Below are 15,942 nucleotides of genomic sequence, written 5' to 3'. Positions count from 1 at the left end.
GAGTTTTTGTTTTTTGTTTTCTTTAATGTTTTCAATGTCTGTTGAGGCAAAGATTGTTAAGGGGAGGGGGGGGGGGGGGGGTTGAAGGTCAAGATTAAGTTAGTTTCATTAAGTAGTTTTTATTTTTTTATATTTTTTTTTGTCTTCAATTATATGTATTAAAGAAAATTTCACAATATGAAATATTGGAATTAAATACATCTGACTTTACAAATGTAAATTATGGAAATTATTACTTCACATCCTATCACTATCACAACTTTGTGATTCGAACCGGTCATTCGGGTATCTCATGAAATTGTATTTTCTTTTATGTTTCTTTTTTTTTTTTTGTTTTGTTCGTTTTTCTTCTTTTTTAATTTAAATATTTTTTTATTTTCTTTTTTATTCTACATTTGGTGTACCCTTTCTCTAGACTATTAAACTATTAGAGGAAAAGGAATGCGTTTTTAATTTCAGTTCTATGCTGTGATGCTTAATTTAAACTGATCTGATTTTGATACTTTTAAGATATATATGTTTTAATTTTAAACGCTTATTTAAATTTGTGTTTTTAAGGGTTTTTTCAGATTTTTGTTTGGGTAATGTTTTTCTGTCCTCTATACTAATCTTTGGTCAGAGCTGATGGTATTGTATGAGGATAAAGTGGGGAAAAAATTCTGAAAATATTTTCTATTTTTTAAAAAGTAACTAGTTTAAAGAAAATGAATCATCATGTTCTGTTTTGTTATCCACCCTAAACTACCTGCACGTGAATTTGTCATTATGGTAAGCATTTCATTTGAATTCTTTGGTTTTTTAAATTGTTTTTTTTTTTCATCACTGTTGTGGGGCTTCTGTTTGTTACGTTACCGACAATTGTTGTTGCTTGTCGCTGCCAGTATAACCTTTTATTTGTTTTATTTTTAAAAATTTATTTATTTGTTTTCAGGATTGAGTTTGTCTTTTTGAAACCATCCTTGTCCTCCCCAAATGCCTAGTAGTTGATTTCTCATTCTGAAATTCTAAGATGAAGTTTGAATTTTACTTTGGAAGATTTTAACGACATAAAGTAGGTCAAAGGGAATGGTCTTGAAACTTTATTTTACTTAATTACTTTTTTTTTGCATTGTCTAGAAGCGAGCAGGTCTGCAACGAGGAATCGTATAAAATAATAATCCTATATTTTGTTTTAATTGTATTTGACGAAGGGTCAAAATTCACTATTGCTGGAATTCACTCTAATTATGGAATGTGAATGTATTAAAAACTGGCAATAAATCTACTTATCCACATCATATCAATCGTCAGGGGTATTGTTGAAGAAATTCTGTTTTACCTTTTTTTCATCCCTTTTGTCAAAGATGAAACAGATTATACTGTTAGAGATAGGCAGCAACACGCTAGAATATTTTATTCCTTATTTGTATTTTGTTCTATAGTATGTTTTGTTCAGCTTATTTAAAAAAACCCAAACAAAACCCCTTTTGTCACAAGTCTTATCCACTGTCTCCCCTCATATTTGTTCACTTTATATTGTTTCTCTCTATCCCCATCTAGGTTGCCATCAGTCTGTTCGTATAAATGTTGCTGTTATACTAATAAAGCCCTCATTTCTAAGACATTACATTGCTGATATTCATAACATTTCGGTGTTTTCATTGTTTCATATACTAGCCACACTACATCTCTCTAAAAAAAAATAAAACCCAACTTTTTCATATTTATGTTTGAAGCACACAGTTGACTCATTGGGGTTTTGTTGCCCTTAGTGTTTTTATTTTATTACGTTTTACATTTGATGAAAAACAAAATAAAAAAGAAATTGCTTAGGGTCTAGGAATACAAAAGAAAAATTTAGGTTGAATTTCTTTAAAAATCTCATCCTTTCTCTTTTTTTTTGAGGGGGAGGGGGGAGAGGTCTAATATTTTCTAATAATCTACCAGTGGGTTGGCTTATTTTGCTAATTTCAGATGAGCAGTGTGTTGTTACATGCCTTTTCAAAGTTGTATCATTGTAAAATTTGAGTTTAAAATATTTGAATAAGACATATTTTTTTTAAACTTGGGATGCGGCTTGTTTTAAATATACATTAATTAATTGTTAGGTGGGGAAATATGTTCTAAATATATTCTTTTAAAAAAATTTTTCTTTTATGAAACCCATTATAACAAGTGGTGGGATACCCGACTAACACTGAGTTTGTTCTTATTTATTGGGAGATGGAATTTCTCATTAAACCTCCATATTATTACAATTGCCATTTACTGATGTAATCGTTTTTCATTGAAAGAGATTATGAAGTCTCCTTTGTGTGTGTTTGTGTGTATGTGTTCGCTAACACAAATTCTTTTTAATTATATCCCTTCAAATAGCTTTTTAAACCAAAAAAAAAAGAAAAAGGAAATGAAAAGAAGAAAAACTCACATGACTCTCTAATGTGACTGATAAAATCTTTGAATATCATGGCTTTTTGCTAGTCTTGTATAGGCTCACGTTCCACCACTTTCTGTGTGTGTTTCTTGCAGTGGTAGAACAGAATATCAGTCATTAGAAGAAAGTAGGCGAAGAGCCAAAATAGAAAGATCCTTTTCAAGGTAGGCTCATGATTTGTACGCATTTTTTGTTTTGTTTTGATTTTTATTTTTCTCCAGTTTTGCCCCCACTTAGACTTGCTTTTTATTTCTGCTTTTTGTGTTTATAATATTTTTCTTTATACCTCTTAAATTTTAGGTGGCACTAGTCTTGATGTCTTAAATAATCTAATAAATTTTTAAAATCCCAGTGAAATTGTATACAATTTTTTACCTCTTCTATTATGATCTACCTCAAATAATGATATCCAATTTAAAAAAAAAAAAAAAAAAAAGGTAAAGATTTGAAAATGTTAACTGGTAAAATAATCTAGCTGTAAAATATATCTCATTAAACCACTAACACATTTAAGGTAAAGGATATATAATCAATTTTTCTCTGCTATGCATCGGAACTAATCTTGTTCAGTAACTTTATCAGTGCTCTTTGTATATATTTTAAAAACAGTTCCCATGGCTTTACTGCATTCCCAATTATTATCCAGTCGTCTCCCTTAACTTTAAAGAAGATAGTTGTTCTTATTTTTTTTGCATCTTCAGTACTTCCCTTGTTATTTTTAACTTTCAACTGTATAGCAATACTAATATATTTTTTTGCTTGTCCATTAACAATCTGAATCCTGTTCCATTAATCAATTTTGTTATTAAAAAAATAATTCTTAATTCTTTTTTGTGCTTCTACCCTGCTTCACAAAGTTGGGTTTTTTTGTTTGTTTTGTTTTTTCTCTTTTCTTTTTTTTTTAATGTTTTGTTTTGTTTTTGTTTTATTCATTTTTTTAAAAATGTGGGCATCTTCGTTTCATCAGATATTCATTTGAACCTGACCTAGACCAAAACCAATACCATTTGCTTCTTGAAATTCGATGTATAAGTCTTGATCATAGGAGCCAGTGTTGTTTTTTAAAGCAATAATTAGTTAAAGTTGAATGAACTGCTCATCATTATCAAGGGTTTTTTTTTGTTGTTGGTTATTTTATTGTTCCTTAAATTTAATGGACCGTCAGTCATTGCAATAGTGATCATTAAATTTTATTCTAAATGTTGAAGTGTCTTTTAACACAAATTTATTTACCTTGCTGCGCAGGGTCGACAGTATTGAGAAAAATAAGTAAATAAATGAGTGAGTGATTTGCTGCCTTGTGCTTCTATATAATTATCAATAAACCCCTTAAAAAATATTTTTACTAGTATGGTGATACCTCTTTTCTATCCTCTCACATCTCTCTCCCAATCCAATGAGATGGCGACTAAGAAATCCCTCCTTTACAGTATGCATGTTTTAAAAAAATATATATAATGTATATTGTGTGCTTTCCCAAATTTATTTATTATTTTCAAAAATGCATGTTGTTGATAAGGCTTCTTTTTTCTGACACGTTTTCTGCCCTGACCATTTATTGTACAGCCTTACAATTAAAACTTTATGGTTAACAGTTAGGTGCTGATAGCCCTTTACCTGGCCACTATGCCTTCAATATTTAAGCTTGACCATTTATGTAATCTTCACTAAAAATTTGCACCTTTCAACTTCAAATGTCTTAACTTGTGCTATTACTTGATGCCTTTGAGTCGTATAGTGCCCAAGTCCCACTCATCATAAAAATAATTTTTGTAGCATTTACATAGAGCATGATCTTAATGAGATAATTTTACATGTATATTTCAATGACATCTCATAATGCGCAAATCCTTTTATCAGTACTAATAATCCAAATTACATGCATAGCCAAAGACAATTGTTAGTTGTACATAGGAAGATGATACCAAGATGATAACAATATTAAGAGAATAAAAAGCAAAGAATAGATAAATATAGTACCACCTTAATATGTTATTAATGGTTTAGTGATGGCCATGTCAGAGCATAAATGTCGGTGTCGGGACTAACAGATGAGGTCTTATTTGTGTGAAATTATGAAATGTAAGTTTTGATTAAAAAATATTCACACTCAGCACTTCTTTGCCCAGGTTAACATCTGGAAAGGTGTATGAAACAGTGCAAGTCAAAGCAGAAAGAAAAATACAAGAAAAATTCATCCCAAAAATTGCGCCTGCCCTCCAGACCTCCTGTCCGGATTACTGATCAGACTTGATACCATTTGATTTCCAGTCGAGGCAGGCTGATTTTTTAGGATGATGTTTTTTTCTTGTCTTTTCCTTCCTGCTTTGTCTGGCACTGTTTCAAACACAGCTTTTCAGATTTTTATGTTACACCAATGCCTACTCCCTAAGATGCCTTTACGGCCCAGGGGAGATCATTCCATGTCACGATTTATACTTCAAACACTGAGTATGCTCATGGGCTTGCAGATTTTAACCCATTATGCATGTGTTGAATTGATTTGAGATTCAATCTATGATTGAGGTATACATATCTCATTTATTATGATTTGCCACCAAATACAGACTATGATAAAGTAAAGAACGTGCAAAGATAAATAATATGGGAAGTAACTTGTTTTATGCTAACAAAGGCTAATCAAAAAGCTATGGGCATGTGCTTACCAAAGAAGATTAAAAAGCTTGCCTTTGTTTTTTGTTTTGTTATATTTCTGTTTTTGTTTTTTTTTGCTTTAATTAAATTACGAGTCTTTTAAGTTTGTTGTTTTGTTTTTCTTTCTGCAGTTTTTCCTTTCCTTTTTTACCCTTTTATTTTATTTTAATTTTCTTTCTCTCCTTGTGCTTCTCCTTTTATTTTTTAAACACACATGCATATTAGGACTTTTTTATGGCAGTTATGTAGCTACTATGCTTGGGGATCTGTGTTGTGCTTGCTTGACCATGTCAATTATATTTTACCTTTATATTTTTCTCTAAGAGCAGCAACTTAATTCATTCATTAATTATTTATTTTACTCACCATAGGCGAATTGGCTTTAGTAGCAAGATAAATTACTCGTGTTAGTAAAGGCCCCAAAGATAAAATAACCAAAAAAAAATAATTGAGAATAAATACAACACCCAAAATAAAACAAAACAACCCTAAAAACAAAGCATATGAAAACCTCCTTAAAGAAATACTCAAACAAGCAAACAAGCAAAACAAAAACAAACACCCAAAACACATTAAAAACACACTGACTGCTATATGTTTGGACTGCTCAAAAAAGAAGGATTCATAAAACATTTGATTTAAACACTGGCTTAAGACGTTTATCCTTGTTTAATCTTCTATCACGTATTATAATGTTAGATCTATTTTTTCCATCTCATTTTAATTTATAAGAGCCCAAAACAGTACTTAGTTAATGGATGGGTTTAATATTTTTTTAATGGATCATTTTTTACTTTCTTCTTTTCTTATGTTTAATGTTTATTTATTTATTTTAAAAAAAAACACCCTCCAGATCACCCAGTAAACGATATCGGCGGACAGTTGGCGCTGTGTCTCGAGAGGCCATTCTGGAAGAGAATCGTTATATTGATGGATACCGTAACATGTCCAAATCACAGACCTTCTCAGGGCACACGGGTAGCAGCGGAGGTCATAGCAATGCCACCACCACTGCCAGCAACAACAACACCATCCCCATGGCCAGTAACAGTAAGCACCACCACCATCAGCAGCAGCAGTACAGCCATCACGGCGGTCATAGTTTCAGCAGGCATGAAGGCGGGATTAGCAGTCATGCCAGGGCAAGTCTGCCTCATGACTACAAATCTCTTCGGGCCTCGTGGAATGACGCTGGTAGCAATAGGTCAGATGAGGATAAGTCAGACGAGTAAGTACCACTTTATATTCATTAACTATCAACAACTTGCATATCTTGTCATTTCTTTCTATATGGCTATGTGGTCTTGTGGTATGACTCTTGCTTTCGGATTGGAAGGTCCTGGGTTCGAGCCTCGCTGAGCGCATAGTTGAGTCCTTGGAAAAGGCTCTTTACTCACATTCTCTAAAATGAGTAACTGGCCATTACAGTGTTGTATAAAGGCTCAAAAAAAAAAAGCTCTCCATCTTTGGACTTGAATGACTTGACATATGTGTTGCACAGGTCCTTGTGGGGATTCTCTGATGTTAAGGAGGCAAATGGATGTGAGGTCTATTCTTTTTCTGTGAGCAATAATCCTGTTCTCTTATGCAAGTGATTTTACTTAGTGAATGCGCATTGGAAACTATTTGATAGTTTGACTTCCGATGGAGGTCCCTTATCACCGAGGAAAATGAGAATGTTATACATTAAGTAAGTCTTTAGTGCATAGCGGCCCACAGTCCTGAAAAATCGGGACTCTCTGGATGTGGCAATCTGAGAAAAAATTAAAGAAAAAAAATATTGGCCTCTTTATGTGTTTGGAAATGATCTTTGCATTGTCTCAGGATAATGCTTTTTTGACTAGCAAGTTTAAACAAGGAACAGAAAAAAACATTAAATCTAGATTATATCATATAGTAGTCCAAACATACTGCTGTTTTGGGTCATGGCATTATTGTGTGTTAGGGTGTCCCGTTTTAGCTCTTTGAAAAGTTGGCTGCTATGTAGTGCTTCATCCATCATGTTTTGTTGACTGAATGTCCACATCTTCTGTCTTCATTAATTAAACTGAAGCTTCCATTCTATTTCAAAATTGTTTTTTTTAACTAAGGCACAAAGGAGACTAATTAGGAATAAAAAAAGAAAACCCCAGCAACAATTCACCAGATGACCGTCCAAACTTTAACAGACACTGACATGCAACTTCATTTTCATCGGTTTAAAACAAAAACAACTGTGTCCACATTTTATGATGAAACACAGATTGCCTTCTTGTTCAAGCATGGAAGACATGATTTGCAAAAAAGAATTAAAAAAAAAACCAACAAAATATGGACTGAAACTGGTCTTTAGTAAATCTTAAGAGATAATTCTCTACTCTCAGGTTCTCTCCTCTAGTAAAAACATGTATTCACTCTGTGAAGGACAGTGGCATTTCCTATTTTTTTGTATTGTTTGTTTTTATTTTAGAAATTTAACATGGCTTACATCACTGTAACTTCATATCAACGCATTAGGAATTTTTAAAAATGTTATTTTAAGAGTAGTACAATTGTATCCCGCTGCCTCAAACCGTTGTTGTGTCGGCATTTACAAGGGACAGAATTCTAAATTTCAAATCTTTTTTGTGAATTGAGGCGAGATTGATTTGCTTGATTTATTGATAGTTAATAAGAACGAGTGTCATTTCTTGGACTCCAAATAACTAAAATTTTGTGTTTACGGTGAATATGACTTTAAATTGAATTTTCGGTGTAAATTTCATTCATCCCGACATAATACCGTTTTGAGACAATAGGTCAGTCACAATTTTGCTGCATAATCAAAATGGAATAAAATTAGAAATAATATTAATAAAATTTATAACACGCATCTACCCCTGAATAGACAGGGGGCTCTGAGCTCCGTTAAGACAAATGCAGATGAGAGTTGGCGTTTTTAGTTTTTCCCATTATCAAAATAAATTCAATTTTATTCCCGCCGTGAAACATTGACTGACGCCATGAAAGATAACTTACCACAGGTTACTTCTTTCTTCCAATTTTTAAATCTTAATCATTTGCCCTTTTCATTAGAAGAATACTAGTGTATTGATACGTCAAGTATAAAACGTCGTTCATATTTGTGGTACCCACGTTTTCTATAATATAAATTTGTTATCTATAATATAAATTTGTTATAATATTAGTTTTTTTTTACACGAGGTTGGGATATAGCAATGGGAAGACAGTCATTTCAAAATTCCATTCCATGATAATCAAAGAAAGAAATGTATAGTATGATAATAACATACAGTTTATGAAGGTACAAAATGTAGACAGCGTACGTCATTTGGCTGCTGAAATTAACAGTAACGCTGTTACACGCTATTTCAGAAGACCAAAAAGTTTTTGATTTGAATCTGTTTTTCCGAGTCTTATAGGATTTGTTTTGACCACTGTTTCCAGCACTCTTGTAACACTGCCCTTTATATAAAGGCTGTGTTGTCTTTAGACATGCCTAAGCTTTAAGAGTCTCTTTCATAACATGACCAAGAAATATAAGGAGATAAGTGACGAGTTGAAGGTAGGGGTGGGGGAGGGAGAGTGAAAAAGAAAGAAAGAGAGAGAGAGAGAGAGAGAGAGAGAGAGAGAGAGAGAGAGAGAGAGAGAGAGAGAGAGAGAGAGAGAAGAGAGAGAGGGAGAGAGAGAGAGAAGAGAGAGAGGGAGAGAAAGAGAGAGAGAGAGAGAGAGAGAGAGAGAGAGAGAGAGAGAGAGAGAGAGAGAGAGTGTGTGTGTTTGTCCGTTCTTGTAATTATTATTTGGTCACCAATCTTTGAACTCCAATGCAAACGCATTCTCTCAATACATAAATTGTATATACGTGTTTTGACCGAGGTTTCCATTTGCCTAGTTTAACATTGTTGATTGAACCTTATTTTACGTCATGTTTTGAGATTTCCATTACAACAAAGAGCCCATAATGAATTGGGTTCTCAGACCTGCAAATATTTACACGTCGGTTTTGGTCAAAATGAAAAAAAAAAAATTGATAATGCCATGTTAATGTTACTGGTGAAAGACAAGACTTGACAATCGTGGCGCCTCATATGTATATACAATTTATCAATCTTTAACGTGGGAATTTGCCATTGAAATTTGTTTTAAAAAATGTTCTCCCCCTCCTCCTCCTCCCAGTCATAGCAAAGTCCCAGGTTCGAGCGTTTTTGCCTAGATGAGGATCATTTAAATCGATCGATATTTGAAGGACGAGTTTTCTAGCCAAATTTTTAACTACCGAATTTTTCCAGAGTACGGCAGTTAACCGATTAATGAATAAGACTTGTTTATATATATATATATATATATATATATATATATATATATATATATAATATATATATATATATATATATATATATAATATATATATATATATATATATATATATATATATATATATATATATATATATATATATATATATATATAGATATTGTGTATAAAGATGAGTTTACTTTTTTTTTTAAAAGTCCTTCGGGGATTGGGATTGGGGACAACTTGTTATTAAAAAAAAAACCGAAACCTACTGGAGTGGAATTATGACAGCTATAAACTTAAGTCCAATCAATCAATAACAAATCAAAAAACGGCCCCGTATAATAGCGTTCCATCACATTAAACAGAAAGTCAACGGCAGTCCAATGGAGACAGAACCCCTTAAATGGTTGGTAGTGCCAGGGAGCCTAACGGTATCAAAGTTAGTATAATTGGAAAAAAAGACCCGATTCGATCAAGTCCATTGTGCTGGGCAATTCCACCCGTTTGGAATCTGTCGCCCCGATCTGATCTATTGTGTTTTTCGAGCTTTTCATGGTGCGATCTGTTCCTTTTTTTTTCTTTTCAAAAAACTCGATCGCTTCCCTCCCTTCTCTAACGGTTAGGGAAAGACAGTAGCTTTTGGTCCATTCACGCGTAAATTTCTAATAACATTATGGAGACTTTGATTCAAGCTGAAAAAGAAAAAAAAAAAAAGAAAAAGTAACGGCCGATTTGGATGGCCGCATTCACAATCTTAAATAAACGTTTACGTGAACGGACTTTTTTGAATCGTATAATACTGAATAAACACCGTTTTCACACAAGTACCATTTTAACCGTTCATTTCTGCGTCAACTAACTTTTGTGTCTGTTTATTGGTTCGGTTGAATTACATTTGGTGCATTTTTTTTGTGTGCACTGACAGTCCCCGTGCAAACTAAAATTTGTTTACCTATCACACTTTGCTCGATGATGATACCGTGGTTTGTTGGTATTTAACTATTATTTATATATAGATTAATAACAAATGTAAATAAATATATATAAATAAATGAAAAATAAATAAATTAAATAATGAGTAAATAAATAGATTTATTAAATAAACAAGTAAATGAATAAGTAAATTAATAAATAATAAAGAAAAGAATACGTTAATGAATCAATAGTTACTTGAATTAATGAATGAATTCATTAATTAATCAATAAATGTTAGACAGAAAGAAACAAAATAACTGATTAATAAATAGACAAGTATACTGTGAAACAGACAAATAAATGAAAAGAAGAGTTAAATGAATAAATATACCACAAGGGTTTGGACATTTTATTGTGTGCAGGAGTTACAACAATATTATGATTTCGAAGGGAATGAGTAACTCAACGCATTGAGTAATTAGAATCATTTCCTCCCAACAGTAGTTCTAACTTAATTAATCTCTGAATTAAGAGCGGTTTGCAGTCATAGGGTTTTATTGGTCGGCTTTATTATGTGTTATTATGGGAAATGACACGACGCAACCCCCCCCCCCCCCCAAACTCCCTGAAAGATCGTTAGGGAATGGCATTGCATTTGAATAATTATAATATATTTTTTATATGGGTGATTGGAATCCATTAGAAACGGGTAGTAATTTACAGGATCTTGTCCCCCGTTTTGTTTTCAACGATTGATCGGATCATGTTCCTTATGGAACTGTGAACACATCAGTTAGTTACCTCTGTAGGATTATTTATTATTGTCACACGGGCGTTGCTAATACAGTTTGATCAGATCTTCCGTTTAACCAAACAATACTGTATTGATATTGCTCAATGCCATTGTTCCCTCCTCCACACACACACACACACACCTCCCCCCCTCACTACTCTTTTTTTTTCTTTATAAAGATTGATTTGAAATTTAAAAAAATCTTCTTCATTTAAAGGCTCATTGCAGTTAGAAGCGTTCTTTACGGGAGTTTTGATTTTATCATACAATATAAGATTAGAACTAGCAGATTTGTTTCTTTTTTTTTTTTTTTTTTTGTAGTATTGCATTTATTGTTAAATAGCGCCTCATTGTTAAGAACCGGTGTCACCGCCGATCATGCATGGTAGCGAGACGTATTCTCACACACATTATCTTATTCGAACGAAGCAAAATATCTCAATATTATCATTAAAGTTAATAATTGTTGTTGCGTCGAACTTATATGCAGCCTTAAGCCGACTGAATTCTCATGACATTGAATTCATGGTTGACAGACATTGAAAGACAATGTCTTCGGTTTTGTTTTTAAAAAAATAATAATCGTAGTTAAACGTCTTGACGAGGAAAATTAATAGTGTCGTTTATTTTGTACTGAAGCGCGGCTTTCTTTAACTCATATAGCTTGACACTACCATAGAATGACGTCATAATTCAAGGCGACGACCACCATAAGAAAGTGAATCGTGATTTTTGTTCAATATTACAATCACCGGGATTATTTATGTCCTTGAGAATTGCAAACAAAAACTTACTTTTTACGTGTTTGTGGTGTTCGTCGCCTTGTATTGGGACGTAATTTTGAGGGCACTGTCAGGCTATGAGTTTTGGGAAGTTATGACTGAAAGTCCCCCACCCCCTCCCTTCCCACCACACCCCACCTAAAGGAGTGGTATGAAGCGTGATCATTACTCTTGTTTAAGACTTAAGTGGCACCTGGGACTTCTCAGGTTTGAGAGATCTGTTTTTTTTTTTTTTGTTTTTTTTTGTTTTGATTTTTTTTTTTTGGACAAAGCAAGGGTCATGTCAATCGATAGATATTTGAAGTAAGAGGGTTTTTATTTGGCCAATTTTGAAAAAAAATGTTGTTTTCCCATGTCACTTTGTAACATGGTCATTAAAACGGTTGCTACAACGGACATGCTTCTTGCAGCTTTAATCGGTATTTATAGACCCCCCTCCAACTCCTCACAGGCATTTTGATTTGATACCGATATATTTCTTCAAACTTGGATTCCCCAAATCCTTCAAGAATGTGTATAATATGCCTGTGTCACGTCTGCTATTAATAGTTTTTTTCTTTGACTTCTGGCTGTTGATAATGCATGTATATCCTGTATTCTTCGAATCGTCATGCGACAATTAGTTGGGATCACAACCGGCAAACATTAATTTACTCTGTCATGAGGTCCTTGACGACACGCACTAAACAATAAACCGACTTGTTGCAACATTCTTTATACTATCCCCAAGGAATAAGAGGGTTTGAGTCGTCATGTTTGGCTGAAACAACCTTAGCTTTATAATCCCTTGATAAGATCGTGGTGGCCCCATGAGGGATATTGTGAAATTGACTTCAAGCGGTAAATTCTTCTCGATTTCAAACCGAGGTGTATTATGTATTGCCTTTACGACACCAGTGTGCACCGATGTTTCTGTGTTTTGAATAACGGAATTATATAAGGCCTCAGTCTCTTGTCTTTAAGCCTATCCTCCATCCTCCTCCCCCCCCCCTTCTTTCTCTCACTTACACACAAACACACTCATACTCACACAAATACTCCTCCCAAATCTCTACATGCAAAGGCCACAAGTCAGCCTTTTTACAACTTACCGTCCCCATCCCCACCTCTCTCTCTCTCTCTCTCTCTCTCTCTCTCTCTCTCTCCTCTCTCTCTCTCTCTCCCTCCCCCCTCCCCCAATCATACACGCTTTCTCTCTCTCTCTCCTCTCTCTCTCTCCTCTCTCTCTCTCTCTCTCTCTCTCTCTCTCCTCTCCCCCCCCCCCCTCTTTCTCTGTCTATCCCTCATTTTTCGTTGACAGCAGAGCTTGAAGTTTGCACAGAAGTTTCTTTGTATAAAACTATCGAATGATATAATATTATAGGTTGAAGTCTTTTGTCAAAGACCACAAATCAGCCTTTTAAAATAATCGTCTTCCCCCTGCTCCCGATGATTTATGCAGAATTCTATCAAAGCAATTGATAATCAAAAAGCAAAACAAAAAGATATTAGATCCTACAGGGATCATTTTTAAAAAGAAGAGCCAAAGACAAAATACACAAAAATCGTGACGAAAGAGTGAAAATGGAGAGGCTTCGTATGGAAACAAAACAGACAATGGACGTTTCGGGTACAAACCCTTCGTCAGCACAACAATTCACAAGTTATCTGGAAAACAAATAAAATTTATATATAAATATTTTATTTGTTTTGGAGGGGTTTGTACCCGAAACGTCCATTGTCTGTTTTGTTCCCATACGAAGCCTCTCCATTTTCATTCTTTCGTTAGTATTTTACGATCACCGGCTTCGGGCAGCCCATACCGTTTTCTACAAAAATCGTGTATACACCACCTCGAAAAAAACAAAAAACAAAGAACAAAACAAAAAACAACTAAAAAGAGAACAAAAAAAAAAAAAAAAAAAAACAAAAAAAAAAAAAAACAAACCCCATTTATATAGTGCTATATCTTATAGCGCTTTATAAAGTATAAAACCAAAAACTGGAGGTGCCTATAGAGCTACTAATAAGATGGAGAGAAAGATATATATATATTAGTAAGAAGATATTTATTTCGTGTTTACTTTAAAAAGGCCAAAGGCCGAAACATCGTATGTTTCGTGTTGTTCCCTTATATATGTGTCACATTTACTCACTTGTTTGTTCATTTAAAAAAGGAACTGATAAGTATAATGTTGGTTGCGTATATCATGCATTAACAATTCTCGACGATTTATTTGCTAAAAATATCGATTAATTTTGAATCGCAACGAGGGAAAATACTGGTTCTTCAGACTTTTGGGTGGCAAAGTATAATCAGCAGATCCTCTCACGAAATATCGAGCTTTGTTGACTATCTAGTGATGTCTGAGTGGATCCCAGTGATTTGATCGTCTCCTTTATTTGATCGAACGTTTCTGGAGTTTAAAACCATCCACCTCCCCCCCCCCCTTTCGCTCGCTCTCTCTCTCTCTCTCTCTCTCTCTCTCTCTCTCTCTCTCTCTCTCTCTCTCCCTCTCCCTCTCTCTCTCTCTCTCACACACACACCTCTTTCTCTTTCTTACTGTCTCCCTCTCTCTACCTCATCCTCTCTGTTTCTTTCCCCCCCCCCCCCCCCCCAACCCACACACTCCACAACTTCGATGACTTGAGAAAACCTTCCATTTCCAACCCTAGAATCTTGATATTCCTTGGTTTGGTGATCACCACGATTATATCACAATGCAAGTAAGAACCTTGTACATCATATAAAACGTTCACTGATTGGATGCCATCCTCATATCAAGTTGTAGTATTATTGCTATTTATATTGATTTTACGGGTGTTTTTCCGCTTCAGAAAGTAGATAGATATAATATACTGTTTATCTTAAAGCTGCCTTAACAATGAAGACAGGGATAGTAATCTCTCTTATTGTTTTCTTTCACTTTCTGAATCTACTTTTGCTTTCCAATGCCTTTTAAGTTCGATGGTTGGTTGGGCGGTGGGGGGGGGGGTAGAGAGAGAGAGAGAGAGAGAGAGAGAGAGAGAGAGAGAGAGAGAGAGAGAGAGAGAGAGAGAGAGAGAGAGAGAGAGAGAGAGAGAGAGAGAGAGAGAGAGAGAGAGAGAGAGAGAGAGAGAGAGTTTCCTGTATCGGCTTCACCCCAGTTGTTATCAAGAAATAAATACATATATGAAAAAAAAAAAACCCCAAAAAAACCCAACCCCCCCCTCCCCAAAACACACAAAGCAAAACAAAACAAAAGAAAAAAAAGCAAACAACAAACCAAACAAAAAAACAAAAACAAAGAAGAAATAATTATAAAAAACAAAACTGGGAGAGTTTGGACCCGAGTCAACCTCTCACTCCCAATATATCGATTACTACCTGACTGCAATCGATATTACTTACACAATATTATTAATTTGTTTCTTTTTTTTTTTTTTTGTCATTGTTGGAAGCGACACTATAGTCTGGTTGTTATACTGTTCAAATCGCTTACAACTAATTACAAGCCAGTGGTGGATATAACCCATTTGTTCTATATTATTATAATTATATATTATATTCTTCTGCATTAGGTAGCGTGACCTATTGGCGAGGTTGATGACAGGCTAGCGAATATTGCTTGTGCTTGTTTCAAGCGTGGTACATACTACGTAACTGCGAGAGCAGGTTGATTCCGCGGAAGTCTGTCTACCGTGTTGATTCATAATTTTTCGTGACAGTGGTAGTAGTGGTAGTGGTGGTGTTTTTTTGTGTTTTTTTTTTTCTTCTTCTATTTTTCTTTTTCTTTTTGTTGTATGTGGTGTTAGTAATTCCCGACTAAATAATACCTCGGGCTACTTCCACTTCTACCAGGAAGGAAAGTGTTGTGAAGGAGTACATGAGAAAGAGCATATAAAGCAGAGCGTACTAGTCAGACAGCTCAGTACACAGAGGAGAGTATTGTAGATAGTAGTAGTAGTAAGTAGGTAGTATGTAGTAGTAGTTTAGTGAGTATGTTTAGTATTATAGTAGTAGTAGTATTAGTAGTCTAGTAGTAGTATAGTATAGTAAGTAGTATAGATAGTAAGTAAGTAGTAGTAGTAGTATAGTAGTAGTAGTATAGTAGTATGTAGTAGTAGTAGTATAGTAGTAGTAGTAG

At 34.2% G+C, this 15,942-nt stretch overlaps 1 protein-coding gene across 8 annotated transcripts in view; it reads left to right on the top strand.

Moving 5' to 3' along the window:
* LOC144965779 (tyrosine-protein phosphatase non-receptor type 4-like) overlaps window positions 1-15,942 on the top strand; it is a 90,763-nt gene that overhangs the window by 29,984 nt on the left and 44,837 nt on the right. For 4 of the 8 annotated variants that reach the window (XM_078901479.1, XM_078901481.1, XM_078901477.1 and 1 more), the window contains 2 exons: window positions 2,509-2,577; window positions 5,922-6,296. In XM_078901479.1, the coding sequence (XP_078757605.1) occupies window positions 2,509-2,577; window positions 5,922-6,296 (444 nt within the window). The remainder of the gene's footprint in view (window positions 1-2,508; window positions 2,578-5,921; window positions 6,297-15,942) is intronic. The other 4 variants (XM_078901484.1, XM_078901482.1, XM_078901485.1 and 1 more) reach the window with 2 other exon arrangements.

The sequence above is a fragment of the Berghia stephanieae genome, chromosome 2, assembly GCF_034508935.2.
Source record: "Berghia stephanieae isolate SIO BIC M18660-M18661 chromosome 2, UCSD_Bste_1.3, whole genome shotgun sequence".
Taxonomy (NCBI): Eukaryota; Metazoa; Mollusca; class Gastropoda; order Nudibranchia; family Aeolidiidae; genus Berghia; species Berghia stephanieae.
This window is presented reverse-complemented; position numbering and strand designations above follow the sequence as displayed.